The following is a 26,286-nucleotide window of genomic DNA, read 5'->3' on the forward strand; positions in this document are numbered from 1 at the left end:
AGGCTTTAAATCTGGATGGACAAGGGTGTTTTGGAAAATTAAAGATGGCTACAAATTCTTCAGCATTTTTCCCTTAGGAGGTGGAGGTCTAGGTCATTTCCCTTTGAGTCTAAGTGGGTTTGATGACTGCTCTGATAAAATACAGCAAAAGTGATGCTGTTTGAGTTTCCCAGCCTGAGCCTTTAGAGAGCAGCAGCTTTCACTTTTTGTGTTTTTGAACAGTTGCTCTTGGAGTCCTGAGCCATCACAGGAACAGGCTGACTGCCCTGCTGGAAAGATCTTATAACGAGGCCCTGAGCCCACCCTTCTAGCTGTCCTTGCCCCAAGGCACTGGGCATGGCAGTGCAGCTGTCTTGGATTTTTCAGGCAAACCCAGCTGCCAGATGAATACCACCAAGTGTCACTAGAAGATGCCACATGAAATGGAAAAACCTTGCAGCTGAGCCCTCCCCAAATTCCTGGCCCAAAACATCATGGGATGGATGTTTATTCTAAGGCAGTTTTTGGGTAACTTTTTATGCATCCAGTATGTTATTATAACAGCGTGGTCAGACTATTTCCTGAGGATATTAAATTTCCTTAGATTAGATGGTATAGTCTACAAGGAATTTTAAATTTGTAATTGATTTCTTGACTTCAAACCAGAAAAAGGTATTGAGGACATGCTACATCTTTAAGTTGAGGACTTTATTAGGGAACTATGAGAGGCAGTGACAACCCAGTAACAGGAAGAAAATTCTGAAAATGTCCCTTCAAGCCAAGTTGGGGCCTGACCTTGACCTCCCCAAAAGGACAAGAAACTGGTGGGTTAGCAACGAAATTCTGGCAATTCCCTGGCAAGGTGGCCACCTTCCCAGGGCATGAGTGTCTCAGCCAGACTGCCCCTCAGCCCCCCACCAAAGGTGGAGAGGAGACAAAGGCTGTTTATAGAACCAATTCCAAGGCAATGAGAGCTGTAAGGAAAGTTGCGGGGCGGGGGGGGAACCCTTAAAAAGAGTCCCAGGGGTTTGGCTCTGAGCAACTCAAATACTTTGACAAATAGTTCTACAAAATGTTATTTAAAAGGTAAAATGCCTAATGTTTCTGAGTTCCCCAGGTCCACAACCAGCTGTTTTTTTTTTATACAATCAATTTGTATCTTAACTGATGAACTACTGAATACATTGGCTTCTTGAACAACAAAGGGCTTGAATTATGCAAGTCACTTATACTTGGACTTTTTCTCATACAGTACACAGTACCATAAATGTATTTTCCTTTTTTTTTTTTAAAGATTTTATTTCCTTGAGAGAGAGGGAGGGAGCAAGCAAGTGGGGGAGGAGCAGAGGGAGAGGGACAAGCAGACTCCACACTGAGCGCGGCCCTTCCCAGGGCTCAATCCCATGACCCTGAGATCATGACCTGGGCTGAAATCAAGAGTCTGAGGCTTAACCGACTGAGCCACCTGGGGGCCCCCTGTAAATGTATTTTCTTATGATTTTCTTTACATTTTCTTGGGGCCCCTGGCTGGCTTGTTCAGTGGAGCATGTGACTCTTGATCGTGGGGTCGTTGAGTTCCAGCCCAACATTGGGGGTAGAGATTACTTAAAAAAAAAAAATCATAAAAAAATTTGTTCTTTATATACGGTATATGATGCATATAACATACAGAATATGTGCTAATCAACTGTTTATATTATCAGTAAGTCTCTGGTCAACAGTACGCTATCAGTGGTTAAGTCAAGTTATACTCAGATTTTTTACTGTGAAGGGGGTCAGTGCCCCAACCCCCATGTTGTTCAAGGGTCAACTGTACTATACTCAAAAGTATGAAGAGATCATTATGTTTACGGTGGTTGCAATGAACAATTAACTTGATCACCTTTCTCGTGCAGAACTCAAAATCAATAAAGAGAATCTTGTCAATTTCCCTGAACTTAATGCAATGTAAATAAAATAATGGTTTTAGTTTTAACTTGTTTTTGACTCTAGGATGGCTTTATTTATTTATATTACCTGCCTGTCCCCTGGGCATTTGAGTTTGCTTATTCTCCCATGAAGACTAACTTGGATCTGTTTGTTTTCCTAATGCAAATTAACACACCTCTATTTAAAAAAAAAAAAGATGCATCTTTCTTGTTTGGGGTCTTGGCTGGGGGCTATGTGTCACACATCATAACTTAGATAGGAACGGAAGGCCCAAGGATCCACCATGTTGTCACTAAAAAGATGCTGAACAAGTTTTTTTTGACTTGACAAATCACTGCAGCAACATTTTAAAATACATTAACCATCTAGTAATATTGCTATTTGTATTTTATACACAACTTAAGTTTTCACTAAAAAAAAAAATTAAATAGTCCAAGCTTTTGTAAGAACTGTATTTAGGAACAACTAATAAAACATCTGGAAATCTGAAGTGGTGGACCATAGGCAGCCCTTTGAATCACTAAAATAATGTAGCTTGTTTGATGAGGCTGTTAAGGAAAAAGTAACTGGCTTGCTCTATTGAATCTGACCAGGTTTGGAGGGACATTCTGAAGGGCCAGTTCCCATCAAAGACCACCTACAGGTCTGGAATGAAGAGAGATTCTGCCTTGCCAGTCTCAGATGCTGGACACTTAAAAGTTTTTAGTGTTAGATGCTACTGTTCACAGCCTTTCCATCCATATTTATCAACTTCCCACATTCTCTCTCGAGTGACTTTTCTGATACTGAATAAGGAATAAAATGTCCAGGAAAATTTTTACTACAATTACACTAAGAGTTTTTCTCCAACACAGATTCTGACACAGTGGAAAAGCTCTGTGTTCTATTAGCTCTTCCACACTTGTTCGGATGGTAACACTTCTCGCTGGTGTGAAGTCTCTGGTGCTGGTTAAGAGCTGACCACTCTCCAAGGCTTTACCTGTCACTTCTATTACAGGGTCTCTCTCCAAGATGGCTTCTCTGTGATGAACTAGTCCAGTTTGCATATTGTCCCATATCCTCCACATCTGTGAGTCAAATTGCGTGAACTCTCTTATCTTCAGTGAAGCCTGCACTCTGGACTAAAAGCTCTTCCACGCTCATCACATTCATAGAGTTTCTCCTCAGTGTGTAGCTCGGATGGAGCTCTGAGTGAAACTCATTCCGCATTCATCACACTTACGCCATCATAGGTATCCTTCTAGTCTTCCCTGGTATTTCTGGACTTTTATGTAACGAAAGCACTGAGCAACACCTCCATCTAATCTGACAATGTGTCCCTGTTGGCATGTTATTTCTTCAGATGTCTTCTACTTTGGAAGCATCTTCTCATTCTCCATTTCAACCAAATCATCTGAAAGAGGAGACTGAACATTTCAGCATGATTCACCTACTCACACACACCTTACTCGATTACTTGTTTATTGAACAAGCACTCATTAAAAGTACATGCTAGGGGCGCCTGGGTGGCTCAATTGGTTCAGCGTCTGCCTTCAGCTCGGGCCAAGATCTCAGGGTCCCGGGATCGAGCCCCATGTTGTCGGGGAGCCTGCTTCTGCTGCTCCCTCTGCCCCTCCCCCTGCTTGTGCGCCCTCAATCTTGCTCTCTCTCAAATAAATAAATAAAATCTTAAAAAAAAAAAGTACATGCTAAAGGAAAGAAAACAAAATGTTTTATGTAACACAGGTGTGTATTCAGTTTATGACTTAAATTATACTGTGTTATTTTTTAAAGCAAGGGGTATGTATGTATATATGTGCCTGTGATAAACACAATAAAAGAATAAACCACAGAAGTAAAGAGCAAGAAAGGATTATCTATGGGGAAGAGAGGGAACAGAAGGGTGCAACAGGAAGAGAACTTCCTTGAAAACATTTTACAAATTTAATATGTAAAATTTTATACTTTATATAATTTTAAAAAATAAACATTTTAATATAAAATAAAATAAAAAATCAGTCCCTAAACATTGAACAAGTAATGAAACAAACTGAATTTAAATGTGTACCTGTTGGTGACATAAGCACAGAAAAGAGGAATTATTTCCAATGTCCTTAGAACAGTAATTTTTTTGTATTACCCAAAGATCTATAACTTAAGAACAAAAAGAATGGGAAAACACAGGCACAACCATGAAGCTGTTTATAATAATCATACTTGTTGATGGTAGTGCTAATATTTTTATTGAGGTTATTGTGTATATATTGTGGGATAAAGCAAATGAGTATTTGGTACTCTATTATTCCTGGTGTCTTTGAGAATTCTCCAAAAGGAGATACAGATGAAAGACAGATTAAGACCCTGAAATACTCAATTTGAATTGGAACTATCAATATGAATTCACAATACATAGTCTATCTTAAATTTTTCCTAGCTTTGAGCACTGACAAGGCCTAGGAACAATGTCCAATAAAGCCATGAACACTCCTAGTACCTTATTTTTGGTCTTGAAATACTGTTTCCCACTAAACAGAATCAAGGGGCCTTGGAAAAATGACTGATCCCAAGAGTGGGAAGGAATCGGAAGATGAGTCTGTACCTCTTGTTATACCAGACAGCAAGAAAGCTATTAAAATGCCTAGACTCGTGTCATAAACAGAGGAGTCAAACTCAACAGGCTCCTACTGCCCAAAGATGAGACAAATGAGCTTCAATAACAATACTTAAGTACAATGGATTGAAAAATACGAAATATGTTTAAATCCACGAGTTTTTTTTTTTTTTAAGATTTTTATTTATTTATCAACGAGACAGAGACAGAGACAGAGGCAGGCAGAGGGAGAAACAGGCTCCTTGCTCAGCAAGGAGCCCAATGTGGGACTCGATCCCAGGACCCTGCGATCATGACCTGAGCTGAAGGCAGACGCTTAACCAACTGAGCCACCCAGGTGTCCCTAAATCCACAAGTTCTAAATGATACTATTATTAATAATAACAACTGGCCACTGTTTTAGAGAATGACAGCAAAATGAATTCATTTTGAAACTGATTTTTAAAAACAGGTAGTGGGAAGGGAACCTGGGTGGCTCAGTCAGTTAAGCCTCTGCCTCCGGCTTAGGTCATGATCCCAGGGTTCTGGGATCAAGTCCCACATTGGGCTCTCTGGTCAGTGGGGAGTCTGCTCTTCCCTTTCCCTCTGCCCCTCCACCCCGCTTGTGTGCTCTGTCAAATAAATAAAATCTTTAAAAAAATAAAAAAAATAGGTAGTGGGGAGGGAGTTAATCAATTACCTTGCTTCTTCTATAAGAACCACTGGGTAACCAAGTAGGAAGACAGGGGAAGTATCTCTTTATATAAATATTCTAGCTTTGTTAAATGAGGAATGACAAAATAAGAATATACCAACATTCTGGAACCGCTAATGGAGTCATGTACGTAGGTACTGAGGATCAAGAGCTGCTAACATCACGAAGAAAGAGACAACCAGATGTTGTAAACTCCTGATAGAACACACCACCTTGCCAAGTTAAACTTATCTTGTTCCCAAACCTTAAACTTGGTTTTGATCAAGCCCCCAGTTTACTGCAATTTATAGAAAATGGATAGAACAGAAGACATTAAACTACAGAACTAGATGCAGATGGCAAAGTTCTCACTATGGGACTCTATCTGAGAAATAGCCTGGTGTGTTTAGTTTTTTCTAAAATTATTTATTTAAAGTAATCTCTACCCAGGGTGCCTGGGTGGCTCAGTTGGTTGAGCGACTGCCTTCGGCTCAGGTCATGATCCTGGAGTCCCGGGATCGAGTCCCGCATCGGGCTCCCTGCTCGGCAGGGAGTCTGCTTCTCCCTCTGACCCTCTGCCCTCTCGTGCTCTTTGTCTCTCATTCTCTCTCTCTCTGAAATAAATAAAATCTTTAAAAAATAAATAAATAAATAATCTCTACCCAAAAGGTGTGGCTTGAACTCATGACCCTAAGATCGAGTCGCACACTCCTCTGACTGAGCCAGCTGGGTGTCCCCAACCTGATGTTTTGTCTTTTTTTAAGATTTTATTTGGCAGAGAGAGATACAGCAAGAGAGAGAACACAACAAACGGGGAGAGGGAGAGGGAGAAGCAGGCTCCCCACTGAGCAGGGAGCCCGATGTGGGGCTTGATCCCAGGATCCCGGGATCATGACCTGAGCTGAAGGCAGATGCTTAACGACTGAGCCATCAGGCACCCCTTGTTTTGTTTTGAAGATTTTTAATTTATTCATTTTAGAGAGAGAGAGACAGAGCACAAGCAGGGGGAGCAGCAGAGGGAGAGGGAGAAGCAGGCTCCTCGCCAAGCTGGGAGACCAACAGGGCTCTATCCCAGGACCTGGAGATCACGACCTGAGCCAAAGGCAGATGCTCAACCATCTGAGCCACCCAAGCGCCCCCTAACCTGATGTTTTTAGTTAACTGCAAGTGGGGAGATAAAAAGGAAGAGGGGTCTATATATTAGGAGAAACTTAAGAGATATATCAATGGGTCAAAATGTGTTTTTTTCTTGGGATCCCAATTCAAACAAACAAGCTAAAACAAAAGAAATTTAAAAATTCATAACATCTTTGAGACAACTGGAAATTTGGTACAATTTTTTTAGGTGTGATAATACTATTATGGTTACATTAAAGAAATTCCTGTCTTTTAGTCATGCCTCTAAGAATTCATCTTTTGAGCTACATATTGAAATATTTACATTTGAAAGATTATATCTGAGACATACTTCAAAATTATACGGAAAAAACATGGAAATGAGTAAGAGTTATGAGACAACATAGTCATGATTTGATAATGTTGAAACTGGGTGGCAGGTTCATGGAGATTCATTACACAATTCTTTTATATAGATTTGTACTTTTTCAGAATAAAAAGTAAAAAAAGATGAGTTTGTGGCTTTTAGTTGGTAGTATGTAAAAAAAAGAAAAAAGAAGCAACTTACAAACCCTCCTAGTTAAAAGATAATTTGAGCTTTTTCTGTAGGAGCCACCAGGTTGAGAGAAGCGTGGCCCTCTCCTCTCCACCCCCATGGTGTGTGCTCGTCCACTGATATCCATGTACTGTGAAAAGGGGGAGTCATCTGGCAAAAATGTGACTTTGCTTGTGTTCAAGGCTCCCATTCGACCTGATACTGTGAACTCTGTTCACACCAACTTGTGCAAAAACAACAGATGACTATGCTGTCAGTGAATTAGCAGGTCATCAAACCAGTGCTGAGTCTTGGGGTACTGGCCAAGCCGTGGCTCAAATTCCCAGAGTACAAGATGATGGGACTTGCCGTTGTGGCCAGGGTGCTTTTGCGAATACGTGTCATGGGGACTGCACATTTGTACCAACCAAAACAACACAGAAGCGATATTCCCTCTGCTCTGTCCTGGCTGCATGAGCCTTTCCAATGCTGGCCATGTCTATAGATTCTTGCACTGCAGGAGTTCCTGAACTTCCTTTGTTGGTTGAAGATAAAGTTAGTTGAGGCTATAAGAAGACCAAGGAGGCTGTTTTGTCTCTTAAGAAACTTGAAGCCTGGGGCGTCTGGGTGGCTCAGTCGGTTAAGCAGCCGACTCCTGATATGGGCTCAGGGCATGATCTCAGGGTCCTGGGATGAAGCCCTGTGTTGGGCTCTGCACTCGGCAGGGAGTCAGCTTGAAGATTCTCTCCCTCTGCCCATCCACCCCCCCACCCCCACTCTCCCTCTCTCTCTCAAACAAATCTGAAAGAAAGAAAAGAAAAGAAAAGGAAGGAAGGAAGGAAGAGAGAGAAACTTAAAGTCTGGAATCCACTGAAAAACCTGAGAATCACGTTGAAGCTAAACCTGTGTGCAAAGATCATGTGCTAGAACACCATTCTTCACCAGGCCAAGAATCACAAGCTCCAGATGGATAAAGCGGCAGCAGCCTCAGAAGCCAAATCAGATGAGAAGGTGGTTCCAGGCAAGAAGCCCATGGTATGGAAGAAAGGAAAGAAGGCTACTGGTGTTCAGAAGCAGAAGAAACCTTTGGTGGTAAAAAGGCTGCAGATACCAAGAAACCAGCAGCTGAGAAGAAGCCTGTAGGAAAGAAACCCACCAAGGAAGACAAGAAGCCTGCTGCATAAGCTTGAATTTGTTTGTTCCATAAAGGTTGAATCATTTTGGACAGCTGATTTTGAATAAAGACCCGAATAAAGGTAAAAAAAAATAATCTGATACCCATACAATGAAACCTACGTCAGCTATATGTATGCATTACATGTAACTCTTGGAAATGTGTCCAGAACATAATATGGAATTTAAGAGTAGTGGCAGTTGATAAGTTCAGTATGATTATATTTGGGCATATACATGTGCTTCTCCAACAAGCACATAAAAATTGTAAATTTTGTTTCCTACACTAATTTTTTTTAAACGCACATTTAAAATTTTCTCTATTGCACGTGGCTTTTGTATCATTTTCCATTGGTTTCAATGTAGAAGAATGTTTTCCTGCCTCTGGGATAAGAAGTCAGGGTCACGGAAGTTGGTAGTATTGAGTTAGAATAGAGAAACTGAACCATTCAATAGGAGAAGGATTTTCAACAGTTTTAGTGCAAAGAAGTGAAGGAAGAATCACAAGGTTAAAATGATGTGCTTAGAGGAACAGGTTAAAGGTGGAACAAAAGATCAAGGGAAAGGTAGGCAAAAAATTTAGTGATGAGGTTCATCTGGAAAAACACAAGAAGACATTTCCTATCTTTTCCCCCGGTGGGATCTCACCTTTCTCCTGAATGGAGGCAGCTCCCAAGGTTCAGCATTGAGCTAACCCGTTCTGGCCGGAGCTGGACCCCGTGCGTCCTCTGCTGCTGCCATATAAAGCTTCTGCCCCTGGGGCCCTTCCTGTCCCTGTAGAACTAGGATCCAGGGACAATGGGATCAATTTGACCAGGGTGATATATGCGGAGAGTTCTAGAGCTTCGATCCCAATATTAATGGGGAACATAGAAAAGCTGGACAGAAAGCACTTTCCCTTGACCTGCAAGGACGGGGAATTAAAGCACATAGAATATCGGGAGGGGACGCACTCTGCCAGTGCATCTTGGCCATTTCCCTCACTACGTGTGGGAGGAGATCTCGCCTCTCTTATCGCTCTCTGGAGACAACACCTGCCTTCTGATGACAGATCATTTCTTCCTTATCTCACCTGTCCTTGGGGATTATCCAGCTTCCTCGACAAGCCCTCCCAGTCCAGGAACCGTGTCCTCCCTATACTCTGGGCTGCTCCCGCACCCAGGCCTGCAGCTCCTCGGGCAGGATGGTCAGGAACTGCTCCAGCACCAGCAGCTCCACGATCTGCTCCTTGCTGTGCGTCTCAGGCCGCAGCCACTGACGGCGGAGCTCCCGGAGCTGGACTTCTGAGGCCCGAGGGAATCCTCCCAGAACTGCCTTAAGTTTTGTCTGAAGGACTCCTGTCAGAAGCACCATTTCTGTGCAGGCTAGATTCTGTAACTAGTTGACATTCCTTCTGTTCTGCAGCCCGAAAGGGCTGGACTGAATCCATTCCTGGGCAAAACAGCTCAGAAGACTGGCTCACTACGACAGTAGGGGGAGCTTAAGGCTCATGATAACACATAACACATCACTGTTAGATCAACTCCAAACTAGGAACATATTTAGTCAGAGTGAATCGCTGTCATCTGGCCAATGATTTGAAGGTAAAGATGCTCTGTAAAAGATAAAACAAGCACAAAATGTTATTAGAATAATGTCAGAAAATTAAAGACAATTCAGTTACTTTAGGATTAAAGAACAATACTAGTGACTTTTAGATCTAGAAACTTCAGTGACATGTTCAGATAATGTGAAATATTCAGATAATGAAGAAAATGCAAACAGCTTTGCTTGCTTAAATTGCATGTCACAGATTTAGTCAGTTATATTTACAAATCAGCTGCTAGATACTTTCAAAGGCATCTTTAGTTTCAGAAAAGAACAGTGTGTGTGTCAATCAAATGTGTCCCACATTTGAGTCAGGGGGCCCAAGTCAATTAACCAAGGCCTGCTTTGTACACAAACCCAGGGAGTATTTTTCAGTCCTTTGCTTACCAGATGCCCCTGCAGCACCTAACACTGCTAGCCACTCCCAATCTTATAAGAACTATAATCCTCTGGCTGTTTTCCATGAGTTGGTTTCTGTAAAGTGCTTAGACCAATGCCTGGCACTCAGTATTATATAAGGGCTTGTCAAATAGCTCATTCTTAAGTCTACTTTATGGCTCTTCTTCAGCTTGCCAAGAAATGTCTGGTTACCCTAAGTTGAGACCCAGCCTTCTTCTCATTCCACATTCATTCTGGGCAACCTTGTCTATTCAGTAGTATGAGACCTGAAATGTTGTCACCTAAGAACTCCTAAATCTGATTCTCTTACTCCAGTCTTGCTTTGGAACTCCAGACCATTATAGCCCAATGGTGTATCTCAACACCACCAAAAATTAACTCATTTTCCTCTCATAATCAATGCCTCCTCCAGAATTACCCATTTCTTTTTTTTAACCCATTTCTTTTAAAACAGCACATTTGTGGGGCACCTGGGTGGCTCAGTCGGTTAAGCATCCAACTCTTGATCTTAGGTCAGGTGTTTGTTTGTTTGTTAAGATTTTATTTATTTATTTAACAGAGACAAAGCAAGAGAGGGAACACAAGCAGGGAGAGTGGGAGAGGGAGAAGCAGGCTTCCCTGTGTAGGAGGAGCCTGATGCGGGTCTCGATCCCAGGACCCTGGGATTATGACCTGAGCCAAGATCAAGAGTCAGATCCTCAAAGTCTCAACCAACTGAGCCACCCAGGGGCCCAGCCCTGACTGTATTTTTTTTAAAAAGCTTGTAGCACTGGGGTGCCTGGGTGGCTCAGTCGTTGGGCGTCTGCCTCCGGCTCAGGTCATGATCCCGGGGCCCTGGGATCGAGCCCTGCATCAGGCTCCCTGCTCGGCGGGAAGCCTGCTTCTCCCTCTCCCGCTCCCCCTGCTTGTGTTCCCTCTCTCGCTGTCTCTCTCCGTCAAATAAAAACCAAATGTTAAAAAAAAAAAGCTTGTAGTACTAAGTATATGCTACACAGTGTGCTCCGCACTTTTCAATCTTTGGTCTTCAAGTCTAGTTAAATCCACCTTTTCCACATAATTCTATTCCACATCTCTTCACTTCCATAGCCACCACTTTACTTTCACCAACTTACAGTACTGGTTCTTTCTAGGACGACCGCACGTCTCTTCTCTCTTGCTTCCAGTCTTGCCCCCTTCCAATTCATTTACCCTTTCTCCTAGAATATTTCTAGAAGCCTAGTAGGATTACACTACTCCCCTGCTTAAAGACAGGTAGCCCTCTCTGTAGAGGAGCCCTTCGCGTCTACGGTGCGATGCCGCAGGTCCCCGGGCGCTAGCTCGTCGCTGAACTCAGCTACCGCGGCGGCCGAGCAGGACAGCGGAAGCCCTTGGCCGGGTCCCTCTGCAAGGCAGTGTGCATACAGACATTTTATGGGCTGACACTGAAAATGGAGCAGCACACGGCCTTTTAACGTCTAAGTTCCCGGAACGTTGCAGTCACTGGCGCTCTTCCTCTGGCCCCGGCGACAGCACACCCACGTGTGTAGGGGAGCCATGGCTCCCCGCTCGTGCCGTCTCCTACCGCCTCCGCAGGGACGTGACCCCAGCTCGCCACCCCCACCTCCGAGGGCCCTCGGACCTGAAGGCTGCCCCGCGCAGGGGCTGCCGCTGGACCGCAAGTTACGCGTCTCCTCACCGCACGGTAAGGCGAAGAGTGCCGCCTCGAGCGGGCTACCCCCGGTCTGAGCCCTAGGGCCCGCACATCCACGCACCGGTCTGCGTGTACTTGACGGACGCGCCAACTCTCGTCCTCGCCACTGAACTCACGCGGCACTTCCCCCTGTTCCGCGACAGTCTCTGCGCGGCACGTGACCCTATTTTAGGGGCCAGACCGTGGCCGTTACCCTAGGAGACCCGCGCAGGGAACAGAAGGCCGCGTCCGCTAACCCCCGCGAGCGCCGACACGGGGCCGCCCGCAGCCCGGGGACCCACGCAGGGAGAACAGCCGAGCCCAGCGCTGGAGCTGCCCGCGCAGCGGGCGCCCGGCTCCCGTCCAACCCCGCGACGGCAGCCCGGAAGTACGTCACGACGCCCGGGCGCGCCTCCTCGCCGCCTCTCTAGGAAGCCTAGAGGCCCCGTCGTCTCGGTGGTGGCTCGGCTCCCACCTCCCGCCGACCCTCGCGAGCCCCGCGGCCCGTGAATGCCTCAGGCGGGCGGTCCGCCGGGCGGGGCCCCACTCCGCCGGGGCCCCCAGCTCTCCAGCCCCCGAGGACACCTGTCCGCTCTCACGGAACGCTGCGATGCCCTCCGTTCTCCGGTCCCTGCAGAGCCCCCTCGTGCGGATCCCACTGTCCACTGGGCCCGCAGGGGCGGAGAGTAACGAGCAGCGCCCTGAGCACAGCGGCCCGCGGGCTTGCCCTCCGCCGCCCCAAGCCCTGTCCTTCGGAGCAAGGGAACCAGATCCCCGCCGGGCCGGACCGCAGAAGGCGGAGGGACGCAGGGCTGCGGGCGCGGGGGCGGGGCCGGCTGCGGCGGTCCGGCCGAGCACACGGGTCTGGGCCCCGCATCCCAGCTGCTTAGGAGGGCTCACCGTCGGCCCGATTCCGGCAAGTTCTCTCCTGACGCCCGGGACCACGCTTTGCTCCACCGCTTACACCAGTTCATGCTATACACGGAGATGCTCCTTCCGCCTCCGGGAGCCGACCCATCTTGTCTGCTAAACCACGACCTCGACAGGCTCACATGCGGGCACTGGCTGTCTCAACAGTGTTCTTACCGTTGTTGTTTCGGGGGATCCTCTTAAGGGGAATGCGGTTTTGTAGGCTTACCCACCCTTTCTTACCTAATCCAGTGGATGTGTTAACAGGAGCTACTTCAAACCAGGAGGGTGGTGGCTACACCTCCATCTCCCACAGCCCCCTTCATAGATGTTCTGCCTTAGCTTTCAGGAGCACATTGTATTCTTTCTGATTCTATCTCATCTTCCATCTCCTCGGCTGGAAATGTCCAAACTGGGAAAACCACCCATCCTGTCTTACCTCTTGTCTGAGTGTAATTATTAATACCAATCCCTTTCATTCTCAAATGTCCCAGATTGGGCAATAATTTATATATAGTTACCTTATGTCTGAGAACCACTGATAAGCTAGCTAAAATGCAGACTCCCAGATCCTGCTCTCAGAAACATTCAGCCAGTCCGGGGTAGTGCCCAGGAAACTGGCGTTCAAACAGCGCAGGTGATTCTAACACAGGTATATATTCAGAAATAGTGGCTTCATCATAGAGCAGAGACGTTCACATGGAAAACTGGGTGTGGCTCCACAGAGCCTGAAAACAAAAATCAGTGATTCTATACACTGTGCTCTTCTCCTTCTTTTTATGTAAAGCACTGAAATGGGCGAGGAGTGAAGAGCAGTAGGACTGTTTTCACTGCTGAGACACGTGGACTGAGAGACAGAGCGAGCTCTAGTAACAGCTGTTATACAGATAAAGCACATATCTTGGTAACGGTGTCTCTGCATCTTTTTATTTTTCCTTCTCTTTGGTCACCATTTGTTGGTCTAATCCAGTTTTAACGTGTAATTTTGCCTGTCTGAGTCCTTTTTATGTTCTCACATTTTGTTCTTCCCTTTTCTCTTTCCCTCCTATTTTGTTGTTGCTGTTGCTGCTTGGAGATGCCTAAAATGTGTCCCAGGCTCCAAGTGTAAGTGTCTGTGAAACTACATATAATTCACAATGATCTCTGTTCATAGTTTTGTTCTTAAAAATGTTAATGCAATTAAAAATAGATCACTACAAGTGCTTAACGACTTTGGGCTTCACTTTTCTCATGTAGGTATGAAATGGGTAAATTCAAAATTTCTTCCTAAAGCTAACATTCTCTGATTCTGTGTTAAAAAGCCCCTATACCACAACAAAATACTTTCAATGATCCCATTATGCTTACCAAACAAAGACCAAGCGCACAGGAAAGTGTTCAAGGACCTCTCAATCTGCCCCCCACTCCTGTGCTTTCTTGTAAGAGCTCCATGACCTGCCAAACTGGAAAACGCAGGGCTCTTGAGCATATCTTTGTTGGGCCTTCCTCACCCTGTTCCCTCTGCCTAAAATACTTTACTCTATCCTCCATCTCCTTCTACAAATAATCTACTTTTCTCTCAACTTCTAACTCAACATTTAACCAATTACACATATGTATACTGGTATAGATTTTATATTTCAAAATTGCTCCTGAGAAAGTACTTCATATTTTATAATTTTGACTTTAGATACACTTTTTTAAAGATTTTTTTTTTTGAGAAAGTGAGCAAGCACGAGTGGGGGTAGGGGCCGAGGGAGAGGAAGAGCAGGAAGCTGAGCAAGGAGCCCAAATGGGGCTCGATCCTGGGACCCTGGGATCATGACCTGAGCTGAAGGCAGATGCTTAATCGACTGTGCCACCCAGGTGCCTGGACTTTAGATATACTTTTATTTTAAAATATCCTCAGAGATAACTTTTGTCTTACATAGGAAAAATATAGAACAATCTTCCACTATAAATTATGTTTTTTAAAGGAAAAGTATTGTCACATATAGAAAATAGGAGTCATTTCCAAATACAAGATGTGGACAGAGACTTGGTTCTCCTTTAGTCCTGACTTCAAATAAAAATTACAGTGAAAGAGAGTCTTCAGGGCTCTTATCTACAGCTCCAGACAGGTGTTATTTGCAAATTGTCAGCCAATTTCTTAACATACGGTGTCCAATCTCCTAACAGTGCTCAGAGGGGTGCTGGACTATCCCTCAAGAACCAATAAGGCATTTTAATTGGATTTGAATTAATATTTCTTACACCTTGCTGGGCTGTAAAACTGACTACTCTTTCAGATTGGACTTTCAAAGGCACAGGGAGGGCTGGTTACTGGTTTACGGAGCACCTGAAAGGAGATCAATGCCAGAGACTTCATGGGTTGAATGAGAACAGCCAGGGTAGAAACAGAAAAGAGAGAAGTGGGGGTAATGCAGGAATGTAAAAGGGAAACAACAGACAGATACAGCATGAGGCCCTTACAGGCCATTGCCCACAGGATACAGCCAACATCAGTGTACTACTAATGACAAATGTGCATCCCAGATAAGAGAATTAGCATAAGCGAATCAGAACAATTAGTATCAGAGAACAAGTAGTTAGTTTGGTGAACTGTAAGTCATTTACTCATGTTAACCATCACTGCATTCTAAGTGGTATATGTCTCTACAGCATATGTAACATCTTTTGTTTCTTGGTATTTCATCAGTTGTTAAGAAAATTTAGAATTTTTGAGAAGCTGTGAACAAAACAAAACAAAACGACAAGCACAAAACAAACCAAACATCCAATATTCAACTGCAGGTGTAAAAACAGTCCATTAGAAATACATCCTTTAAAATCCTGATCTGTTCATATTTTAAATCTTTGAAGAGCTCATATAATAGAATTATCCAAACATGCTGCTTCGGCATATGCAGAGGCATTTGAGATACTTACAAACTCAGATTATAATAGTATATGTATTATATTATTATATGGAATATATATTTACCAGAGAAGTTGATTTTACTTCAAACTTAAGTCTACTATATTTTCCTCACTTTAAAATCCATATGTATTTCTTTTAGAAATAATTTAACCTCAAGACACACTAAAATACACTCTTGAGAAAATTTAAGATTTTTGATTAGACCTATAATTAGCCACAAATGGCAAGAGAAATGGTTTGATATGTTATGACTAAGGATATATAATGGAGCCAAATACACGCGACTGAAAACCACCCCCATCATTTCTGCATTTCTCTGTAGAAGAATTAGGTGCAACTATAGTGGCCCAAGCTCTGTTTCCTAGCTCATGTGGAAGTTGTTATTTTAAACAGAGTTTGGCTTGAACCACATCTGGGAAGAATGAAACAGTCTGTGACCTTTTAAAGTAGTGACTGTGCATCTATGGGAGTGTGTTAAAAACTGGGGCACCAACAAATGAAATACTGTCCACTTGTAAACAGAACGAGGAGGCTCTGTTACTCTAAGGACTGCACTGTTTCACGAACACAGCAAGGTGTAGAAAAGTGCCAACAGTATGCCATCTTTCTGTATAATAAGAGGAAATAAGGTGATATAGAGTCACGTTTTCTTGTATTTACATAAAGAAATACTGAAGATACATAAGATACTAGAAAAATGGCCACATATAAGGGAAAAGATAGGCTCCCTTTTTAATGTTGTTCTGATTCTTGAATTGGATGAAGAATGAGTTATCTTTCTTGAAATGTCCCTCTAAGTAAATTAAAATTTAAAGGTTAAAAATAATCGGGTTGCCTGGCTGGCTCCGTCGATGGAGTATGCAGCTCTTGATCTTGGGGTTGTGAGTTTGAGCCCCACGCTGGGTGTAGAGATTACTTAAAAATAAAATAAAGTGCCCCAAATGAGGGGTAAGTGGTAAGTCTTTCCTGAAACTCCACTGTAAATTGAACAGAGGAGCTGTGCATTTATTGAAACACATGGATGGGAGGCTTTGTTGAGCTAAAAAGCAAAACCTCAGTGCCCTCTAAATCTTTTAAGTTCAATAGGCTAGTAATTTCTATTTGGAGATAAAATCCTTCCAGTGGCTTAGTAGAAAGAGCACTAGGAGTTAGAAGACAGGATTCTAGCTCCAGCTCCATTAACTAGTTGTCCGTATAATCCTACAGCTACTTCCCAGAGCCTCCGTTTCTGCATCAATCATGTAAGGGGACAGAGAAGTGATCTCTAAGGTCCCTTACAGTGTTTCTATTATTGTTAAGTGACCCGCTGTGTATTTGGTACTCGGATCCAGATTGTCGTCACCAGAGATTTTCCATTTCTTTGTGTCCTGGGCTTAGTATAAACACTCAATTACTGTTAAGGGAAAGAAGTTTTTTTTTAATGCATAATCTTGGTGGTAATCAATAGGTAATGCTGAGCAGCATGGAGCTTATAAAAAGCAATCAACATGGAAGACTGATCATAGTTTTCTACTTTTGTATGTGTTTGAAATTTTCCATAACTAAGAGTTAAAGAAAGCAAAAACTGAAAATGCTTTTAAGTCACAGGAAAAATGCAGAGGCCTGTATTTTCCTAACGAAGATCAGAAGTGAGATATCAGATTTTTAGCTAAGTTTCCTGATCTGCACAAATTTAAAATCTTGAGCAGTATCTGCTACATCCAGCCACTGAGGTACTAGTAACACATGGCTGCTTCAATTTCTTGGATCCTAACTGGAGACTGAGTTACTGGAACTCTACAGAGTTCTCCTGCAGGGAAAAGCCTTTTGTGTATTTAAGGGAGGATTCATCTGCCCCCTGTTGTAGGTCAAAAAGAAATTCTCATATCTTATGAAAACAGACAATAGTCAAATCGTTTACAGGTTTTACTGCAATTATTTTTAAATTAATTTTTAAATACTAGTTAACATAATTTTGTGTTCAGGCAGCACATAATTTTATTTAAAAACTTTTTTAAAAAGTTTCTTAAACCTTAAGAAGTTTTCCTGAAGTACACCTAGAAAACTTCTTGCACAGATGTGTGTCAGACTGGAGACTCTGTTGATGAAGTCAACACAACAAGACTCAGTACTGCAAAGCGCGGATGTTGTTGACCCCAGAGAACTCGACAGACGTACTTAAGATATAATGCTTCTCTCAGGACAAAAAACATGGACAATTTCGCTGGCTCTACCTGGAGCTTCCTCAAGAGGATTAAACTGTTTTTTACCATTGCTTACTTCAGGGACAAAGGAAGAACCCACCCTGCGACCGCGCTAGCGGTCGGACGCCAGGAAAGGCTGCCCTACCTGCTCCAAGGGGCCGGCCGGGCCCAGCACGGCGTGGACCTTCCGGTGCTGGATGAGGTTGCAGTGGTAGATGAAGTTCTTGCCGCATCCCTCACATTTGTAAGGCCTCTCCCCGGTGTGAATTCTCTGATGCTTCATGAGGACAGAACGTCGACTAAAGCTCTTACTGCACTGGCCGCACTGGAAGGGCTTCTCCCCCGTGTGGATCCTGAGGTGATGGAAGAGCCCAGCGTTCTGACTGAAGGCCTTGCCGCAGACGCCGCACTGGTAGCGCTTCTCCCCGGTGTGGAGCCTCTGGTGCTGGAACAGGCCTGACCGCTGGCCGAAGGCCCGCCCACACTCATCGCACTCGTAGGGCTTCTCCCCTGTGTGGGTTCGCTGGTGCTCGATAAGGATGGAATTCTGGGTGAAGCTCTTCCCACATTCACCACAGATGTACGGTCTCTCCACAGAAGAGCCCGCCCGCTGCCTCTCCAATCTGCCCTCGTGGTCACAGGTGTCTGCACATTCAGGCATCCGAGCAGTACCACCATTCAGTTTTTGAGGTACTTCCACAAGAGATCTCATTTCTTTAGAAAGCTCCCTCTTTGGGGCTAACTCCACATTCCAAGTCCCAGCCTCATCACCTGAAATAATAAGTGGATCATGTGAATGTTAGGTTTCCAAAGGAAAAAGGGAAACACCAGCCGGGAGAGAGAGTGGCAGGGGACGAATAAGCACGGTTTCTGTTTACGTTCACTTTGCCCTCAGGAAGAAGACAGGCTGAACTGTACTGCCCGTGTGCCGTCTGCCTCTTCCGCCAGACCACAGACCTTCTGAGGGCAGGGAGCACGTCCACCTTGCTTGTCACAGTCTCCCCAGGACCAAGCACACCGCCTGGTGCACAGCAGACACTGAACACACGTGCTGAACTGATGGACACTCGGGGAGTGAGGGAGGCCTCCTGAGGAAATTCTGATCCTCACCGATATCCTGAACCGGGCACAGCTCTCGCGAACTGCCTGGATGCAGCTCTTCCAAGGGCTGGAGCCGGCCACCTGACAGCTCCTGGGCTGCTTCCCGAGTTGCCTCCTCCTTCGCAAACTCTCCCTGTTCACAAGCGTAGGTTGGGACCTGGTGGAAATTAAGGACAGTAAGGAATCAAACATCAGAGACACCTTGTAAGGGGGCCTTCCCAGGTCCACCGTGTAGGAAAAGAAGAACCAAGAAACCAGCAACAAGAAAGAGGCAGAGAGATGGAGGGCCCACAGCAGGCCTCGTGAGGCACAAAGAAAGCCTTCTCCTCTTTGTCTTGCGCTGAAACCCCACCCTTGCTCCTGCAGGTGCGAACCTCTGTCCTCCCCTCTCCCACCTGCTCTCTCGGCTCGTCCAGCTCGCTCTCCAGGTCCTCCAGGGCAGTCACCGCCTGCTCCCCGCTCTCCGGGTGCTGCTCCTGCACCCAGGCCTGCAGCTCCTCGGGCAGGATGGTCAGGAACTGCTCCAGCACCAGCAGCTCCACGATCTGCTCCTTGCTGTGCGTCTCGGGCCGCAGCCACTGATGGCACAGCTCCCGGAGCCGGCTCAGCGCCTCGCGGGGCCCAGGAGTCTCCTGGTAGCAGAACTGCCGGAAGCGTCTACGAAAGAGCTCTCTGGTATGAGGGTTCTCTCTCAACAGGCCAGATTCCTGCCCAGAGGCATAACCCCCCTCCTCTTCTACCTTTACTGCCAGAAGTCCTTCCTGCATCTCTGAAGTCTGAAGGGCCAAGGCTGTGGCCATCTTAGGCTTAACGCTTCAGAAAGAGTCTATTCTCAATGATTCCTCTTTGGTCTTTTCTTCTAGAAATCCCAAAATCTAAAAAATAATTGCAGAGAAAAAATATTAAAATGTTGAAAATCTTTTCTGCTGGCAGGCACGGGGAGTATCTGTAACAAAAGCAGTCACTGTCTAGTGAAGAACACTGAATGCACGAGTAATGGTAAGGACTACGCATTTTTTTTTCATTATGTTACCGACAGAATGGGAGAAGATATTTGCAAATGACATATCACATAAAGGGCTAGTATCCAAAATCTATAAAGAACTCATCAAACTCAACACCCAAGGACTAGCAAATTCTGATGCAGGTGATACTGGAAGGCAAACAGAAACAGAAACCCTCTCCTCCCCCAACTGGGTCCCAACACACACACACACACACACACACACACACACACACACACACACACACACACACACACACACACACACACACACACACACACACACACACACACACACACAGTTTTATCAAAGGAAGGGACCATTTTGATCACACACACACACACACACACACAGTTTTATCAAAGGAAGGGACCATTTTGATCACACACACACACACACACACACACACAGTTTTATCAAAGGAAGGGACCATTTTGATCATCCTGAATGAACTGTCTCAAATAAATCAGCTGGAACATATAGGGTTTCCATTTGAATGGCAAGATAGGAGACCCAGAGTAAGTTTTCACTTGAATGGAGGTAAACCAGCATTTTGGTGCCAAGTGGTTGCAGAGGACGCTAAGAAGAGGAGAAAAGGGAAACAAAATGGAGAAGGGAGAGAAAGGAAGGAAGATAATAGGAAAGAATGAGGAGCAGAGGAAGTGCTCTTGGGGAAGAGAGGCCCAGCCCCCCAGCCAGGTGAGGCGTGGAGGAGAGAGGGCTGCTGGGGTGGGAGAGACCTGGTCCTCTGGGCACAGCCTCTGCAGGCAGTGTTTCTAGGTGGAGGTAAGAGATAAAGATAAAATAAGATCATGAATAAAGAGCACAAGAGGCTGGGAGCTTGGTAAATGCTCAAATCTTGTAAATTACCACTATTGTTATTTTCCTTATAAATTTTATTGAAAGATTAAATGAATCCTAGTGATCAAAACACTATGGCAAAAGAATCAGAAAGTAGTCAACTGAACTGGTCTTGAATCAGAGATGTTAAAATGAAAGAAATATTGATTCTGGTATTTTAAAACAGAGGCAGACTTTGAGCTGTGTCTTGTCCTTTAATTTCTTGGAAATTGTTTATGTCTGAATCCCCTTGAGGATGGAGAGTGGGCAACTGTGCGTAAAATAAAACTAATGCTCATAAAGAGACAACTGTCTCTGACCACTTAAAGCTTACAATAGAATCTTAACCAGGATAGTAACTAATGAAAGCAGTTTTCTTTGTAAGATTTATTTACTTACTTACTTACTTACGTATTTATTTGAGAGAGAGAGCACACAGAAGGAGAGGGAGAAGCCCGACTCGGGACTCAATCCCCAGGACTCCAGGATCATGACCTAAGCCGAAGGCAGACACTTAACTTAACTGATTGAGCCATCCAGGTGCCCCATGAGAGCAATTTTCTGAAAGAATATTATGTAGCCTAGTGATTTTGACCTGGACCCTCAGTAAGAAATATTTTATAATGAAAAAAAAAAAGAAACATTTTATATTGAGACCCAGAACACCCATATACATGTGCACATGAATGTATGTTTGTGCATGAGATACACAGGCACACAAGAAAATGAAATAATAATTTCACAAAACACTATGTATCCTGAATTATGTGACACATACTACTATTTCTTAAATCTTGTTTTTTTTTAAACCCCAAAACAAAACACCCTGGTCATAGCCCACCACATAGACTTCGTGATCCACATGAGTCATGACCTAGAGCTTTAAAAAGTTTCCAAATTTAAGTAAAATGGTTATAATTCACTGTAAATTGACTGCAATTCACTGTAAATATAACCCAACACTATTCTTAGGTATTGGCATACATTGCAAAATAAAAAAAAAAAAAAAAAAAACACAAAAAACTAAGGACAGTGTATTTAAGTTATTATTGAATACAGCTCACACTATAAGAAAAGTTAAATCCATATTGCCACTATTAGTTATACTTATTAAGGAGGGAAAAACCACTGGGGTGGGGAAGCATCCTTCTGTGTAATCTGCAAACATAATCCCCTCCACAAACTTCTAACACTTCTGACTTCATTGACGTCTACAGTCACCACCCCAGGAAGAGTCAAGAGGGTTTTTCCCTCCAAAGACAGGATCCCTGAGCTCTTATTTTTCCCCCAACTTTTCTTGGTGCTGACTCACTATCACTTTGAGTTCCACATTATCTTTTTCTTTCAAAACTTCTCACATCACTCATTCATTTAGCAAATATTTATTCAGAGCCTATTATATTCCAGGTATTGTTCTAGGCACTAGAAATGGCCAACAAAACAAAGTCCCTACTTTGATGGAATTTACACTCTAATCACAATAATAGTAACAGCTGACATTTATATTGCTTTTAAGGTACCAGGCATTGTACTAGATGTTTTACATATATTAACTCCCTGACTCCTTGAAACAACCGTAAGGTTTTGTTATTATCCACATATTGACAGATGAGAAAACCGAGACCCAAAGAGTTTGAGTCGCTTGCCCAAGGTCTCACATGCAGTTAGTGGTGAAGCTGAATTTCCAACCCAGCAAATGTACTTGAGAATTCACAGTCTCAACCACCACCCCACTGTCCCTCCTGTACGTGGGCAGGAAGGGAACAGGATGAAGGAAGGAGCCGATGGGCACAGACAGTAATGAAGCAGATGTCAAACAGTGATAAATGCTCTAGAGAAAGATAGGGGTAAAGGAGATGGGGAGCCGGGGGAAGAAAGGTCTCTGTATGGAGGAGTCAGGGAACTTTACCTTGCTGATAAGGTAAAGTCTGAGCAGAAACCTGAGGGACGTGAGCAGCAGTCCCGTGACTATCTGGAGAAGGACTGTTCCGTGCAAAGGGAAGCTTGAGTCCTTGGAGGTAGAAGCATGCCTGGATTCTTCCAGGAACGGCCAGCTGGACCACCGACGTGGCTACACAGAGAAACAAAAGGTACGGTCATGGGAGATAAAAGCAGGCTGGGAACAGACTGAGATGCCACCTTAAGGACTCTGCTCTGGTCTAAGACACGTGGAAAGCCATCAGAGGTTTTCAGCACAGGGGTGACCAAATTTTACTTACATTTACTATAAAAGTATAACTGGCTGCTGTGACAACAGACTTTAGGAAAAGTGGAAGCAGGGAGAGAAGCTATCTAATAATCTAGGGAGCAATGAGGGAGCTTAAAGCATGGTCTGCAGAGTTTGTTCTAGGGTGTGGAAGTTCTGGGGTGCAAATATCAAATAGGTCAATTAAGAATATGTGCTCTCAATTAACTGAGCATGCGTTCAAAGGATTAAACACCTACTTCTGCCCTCTTGCTCTGTCAACTTTCTAGGCCCTGAAAAATGTCTTTTTCTTATTTGCTGCCCATCCACTTTGGTTTTAAGTCAAAGATTTTCTATTCACAGAAAATGCAGCTGAAGATTTGAGCTCTGCTCATAGAAAATCAGTTCTGCTATATGGTGTTTCAAATCTTTACTCAGTTTCACTATGATCAAGCCTCTCTATTCTCTGTATAGTCTAGGCTCCCTTTTGCTTTCCTCTCTTGATTTTGCTTCTGTGGGGTGGCCTAAAATCCCACGGCCTCACACAGCACATCGTAGCTCCTCTTTCAACCCAGTGCCTCTAAAAGGCTTCCCAATTGTTTTACAATCCTGCCCTCCTGGTCACAAACAGTTTTTAATCTCTTTTAGGTTCACCATCCCATTGTACAGGTCTTCCTCGACTTACAATGGGGTTATGTCCTCATGAACCCATCAAAAGTTGAAAATATCACACGTTGAAAGTGTACCAAATACACCTAATCTACCAAACATCATAGCTTAGCCTCATCTACCTTAAATGTGCTCAAAACATTTATGTGAGTCTAGTCGGGCAAAATCGTCTAACACACATCCTATTTCATAATTAAGTGTTGAAAATCTCACGTACTTTATTGAATATTGTACTGAAAGTGAGAAACAGAATGGTTGTATGTATATATCAGTTGTTTCTCATAATTTTTTCTAGAGAAAAGATCAAAACTCAAAATTCGTAGTACTGAACACGAATCACTTTCCCATCATCGTTAAGTTGAAAAATCATTCTTCATCGTTGGGGACCATCTGTACATGCCAGTATATAATTAGCATAATAATCTCTCGCACTTAAAAAAAACACATCTGCATTTTAAAGCTGGTCTCTCCTAGAGCCCCGGCAGGCTCAATACTCCCAAATCTACGATGACTCTCAGGGCGAAATGCTCTTTACCAAGGACAGGCATGTAGCTGAAGACCAAGCAGCAGCAATACAAATGTGTCTTTATCGTAACGTATCCCCACGCTCTCCCCTCCGATGTCACCATTTAAGGCCCCCACTACTTACTGGATGCATATCCCCACATTCCCAAGTCTGGCTCAAGACTAGTCACATCTCTAGCCTCACTTGTGGGGCCCCGCTCTTGTTTTCCTCTATTCCACATGCAAAAACTGCCAGCTCCACTTCGGCTTTTCTTTTCACTATTCTTTCATCAGGCTTTCCTCATCCCTGGTCTATGCCCATGGTCTTCCCTTCTGCATTTATCCAAACCCTACCCAATTTCTGCACCTTGACTTGAATCTCACATCCTCTGAGGTCTTCCTCACCCATTCCATCCACCCTCTTCCTCTTTCCAGCTCTTAGATCATGAGCCCCACCTTTTACCCTCAGTCACAATCTATCCTGCGGTTACTTCCCATGGTAAAAAAAAAAAAAAAAAATCCAAAACATACAGAATAAAGAATTCCTTCATCAGAAGTAGACACAACGATTAGAATGGATCCTTTCAGACTTTCTCTGTCCATCTTTGAGTGCACACACACACACAACACACCTCTTATCTTTCTTATTTATCTACAATAAGTAGAAGGTAGTATGATGTAGCAGATCTAGTTGTGAATCCTGACTTACCAACAATGGGATCTTAGGCAAGTTACCTGAGTGATTTTTCTGACCCTCAATCTCATGTACAAAATGAGGACAACCATTCCGTAAAGCTGTCAAGGGTAGTAAATGAGGATAATGCATATAAACTGGTTTTGCACAAAGACTGGCACATAATAACCTTGCAAATTAACCACCTTCTAAAGAAATAATGTGCAGTTTTTGATTTAAGGCTTAATCAATCGCAGCTACCTACCCTTGGGGCCAAGGTCATGTTTTCCGCTGCCCAAAGCACAGCGTGGTAAGTGGGTGGGGAAACGTGCACTACACAGGTGAACACAAATAAAATAGCTGTTTCGTCAAGTTTGCAGACATACTCTCAAAGACGTATTCGTCTTCAGATTATTCTTCTCCAATCTTAAATCCTAACTGGAAGCTCAGGACTACTGAGGTCCAAGAGGTGCAGGATCAGATTCAAGTGAGAGAAGTAAGCTCCTGGGTGGTGGCTGTAACGCTAATGCAGAGTCAGCAGAGCAAACAGACTCTGGAGCCAGACAGCCTGGAGGTGCACCCTGGCGACAGCAGCTGCATGACCCTGGGGAAGTTACTTGACCTCATCTTCCTCCTCGACGTTAAAAAAGGGGGCAGATGGGGGAGCTTACATAAGAGCAGTGCCTACCACCCAGAGTCATGAGAAGTGACTACCTCAATACTTGCAAAGTGCTTTCAACAACGCCTGCCTGGAACATACCAACTGCTATATTTAAACATTCGCTACAGAAAAGGAAAATCAACACAAGAGCCTCTGCCGTCGGTGCACCGGACTACGAGAGGCTGCGGCGGAACGTAAAACGATCCCTGCTCATAGCTTAAAGTCGGCCCCCAGCAGGGGCCCCGGACGCGGGGAAATACCCGCGGGGGCCGACGGGGTGAGCGCCGAGCCGCCCGGACCCCCGGCCAGGCGGTGGACGGACGGGGAGGAGACCCCGGGGCGGGGGCGGGCCCGGGCCGCCGCCCCGCCTCCCACACTCGTCCGGCGGCGCGGCGCTCACACCCGCCCCTTCGAAGGCCCTCGGCGGAGCCCGACTCCCAAGCTCACCGGGCATCCGCGGGAGGAGAGGCCACCAGGCCAGACGGCACCACCTCCGCGTCCTCGCCAACCGCGGCCCGAGGAGAGCCAGGCTACAAAGGCCGGAAGTGCGTCATGCGGCCCGCCTCCCGGGGACGACGCTTCCGGCCGCGTTCCTTCTAGCGAGCTCGGAGGCCTCACGCCTCGGTGATCGCCCCGCGGAGTCTCCTCTCCAGGTGGAGTGAGGCGCTGGGCGGCCCCGGGGGGCGATTGTAGTAACAGCCAACTTAGAGTTTTGCACATATTAACTCATTCATTCTAAATAGCAACCCTGTAAGTTAGCTGCAATTATCCCCATTTAACAAATGAGGAAACTGACGTGCATTCCTTCCGCATTTGTTGTCATTCCTGAAAAGAAATCGTTTTTGTGCACTTTACTAAACTGCCCAAGATAGTCCAGGCTCCTTTTATACTTTCTCTGCTCTAGACCTAGAATCCACCATCGTTCCATGAAGCTCTGATTCCTTTCAGTGGAGAATGGTATACAGAAACCAATAGGTAAGCTCATTGGCACTGCTTCTAGGGCCCTAT

At 44.7% G+C, this 26,286-nt stretch overlaps 1 protein-coding gene, 1 long non-coding RNA gene and 1 pseudogene across 10 annotated transcripts; 1 reads left to right on the plus strand and 2 right to left on the minus strand.

Moving 5' to 3' along the window:
* Positions 1-31: 31 nt before the first annotated feature.
* LOC114199805 (uncharacterized) lies at positions 32-11,993 on the minus strand. 4 transcript variants are annotated; one of them, XR_003607352.2, is made up of 4 exons: positions 11,733-11,993; positions 11,094-11,362; positions 8,644-9,589; positions 32-3,301 (listed from the first exon to the last, which is right to left on the minus strand). It is a non-coding gene; the product is annotated as an uncharacterized LOC114199805 (long non-coding RNA). The 4 variants fall into 4 exon arrangements; XR_003607348.2 differs by lacking the exon at positions 11,094-11,362; XR_003607351.2 differs by lacking the exon at positions 11,094-11,362 and having other exon boundaries at positions 11,657-11,993.
* LOC148164215 (large ribosomal subunit protein uL4 pseudogene) lies at positions 6,905-7,518 on the plus strand (annotated as a pseudogene).
* A 2,246-nt stretch (positions 11,994-14,239) lies between the features above and the next one.
* ZSCAN23 (zinc finger and SCAN domain containing 23) lies at positions 14,240-25,813 on the minus strand. Of its 6 annotated transcripts, none has more exons than XM_088024178.1 (6): positions 25,726-25,813; positions 22,496-22,657; positions 20,998-21,081; positions 19,138-19,617; positions 18,752-18,899; positions 14,240-18,412 (listed from the first exon to the last, which is right to left on the minus strand). In XM_088024178.1, the coding sequence occupies exons 4-6, from the start codon at positions 19,540-19,542 to the stop codon at positions 17,754-17,756; spliced, it is 1,212 nt and encodes a 403-aa protein (XP_087880304.1). In that variant the 5' UTR covers positions 19,543-19,617; positions 20,998-21,081; positions 22,496-22,657; positions 25,726-25,813; the 3' UTR covers positions 14,240-17,753. The 6 variants fall into 6 exon arrangements, with proteins under 6 accessions (XP_087880304.1, XP_087880305.1, XP_087880306.1 ...); XM_088024179.1 differs by having other exon boundaries at positions 20,994-21,081; XM_088024180.1 differs by having other exon boundaries at positions 20,990-21,081.
* Between the last annotated feature and the right edge of the window lie 473 nt (positions 25,814-26,286).

This window comes from Eumetopias jubatus, unplaced genomic scaffold, assembly GCF_037043125.1.
Source record: "Eumetopias jubatus isolate StellerSeaLion01/CBP00866 unplaced genomic scaffold, mEumJub1_p1.0 scaffold_6, whole genome shotgun sequence".
Taxonomy (NCBI): Eukaryota; Metazoa; Chordata; class Mammalia; order Carnivora; family Otariidae; genus Eumetopias; species Eumetopias jubatus.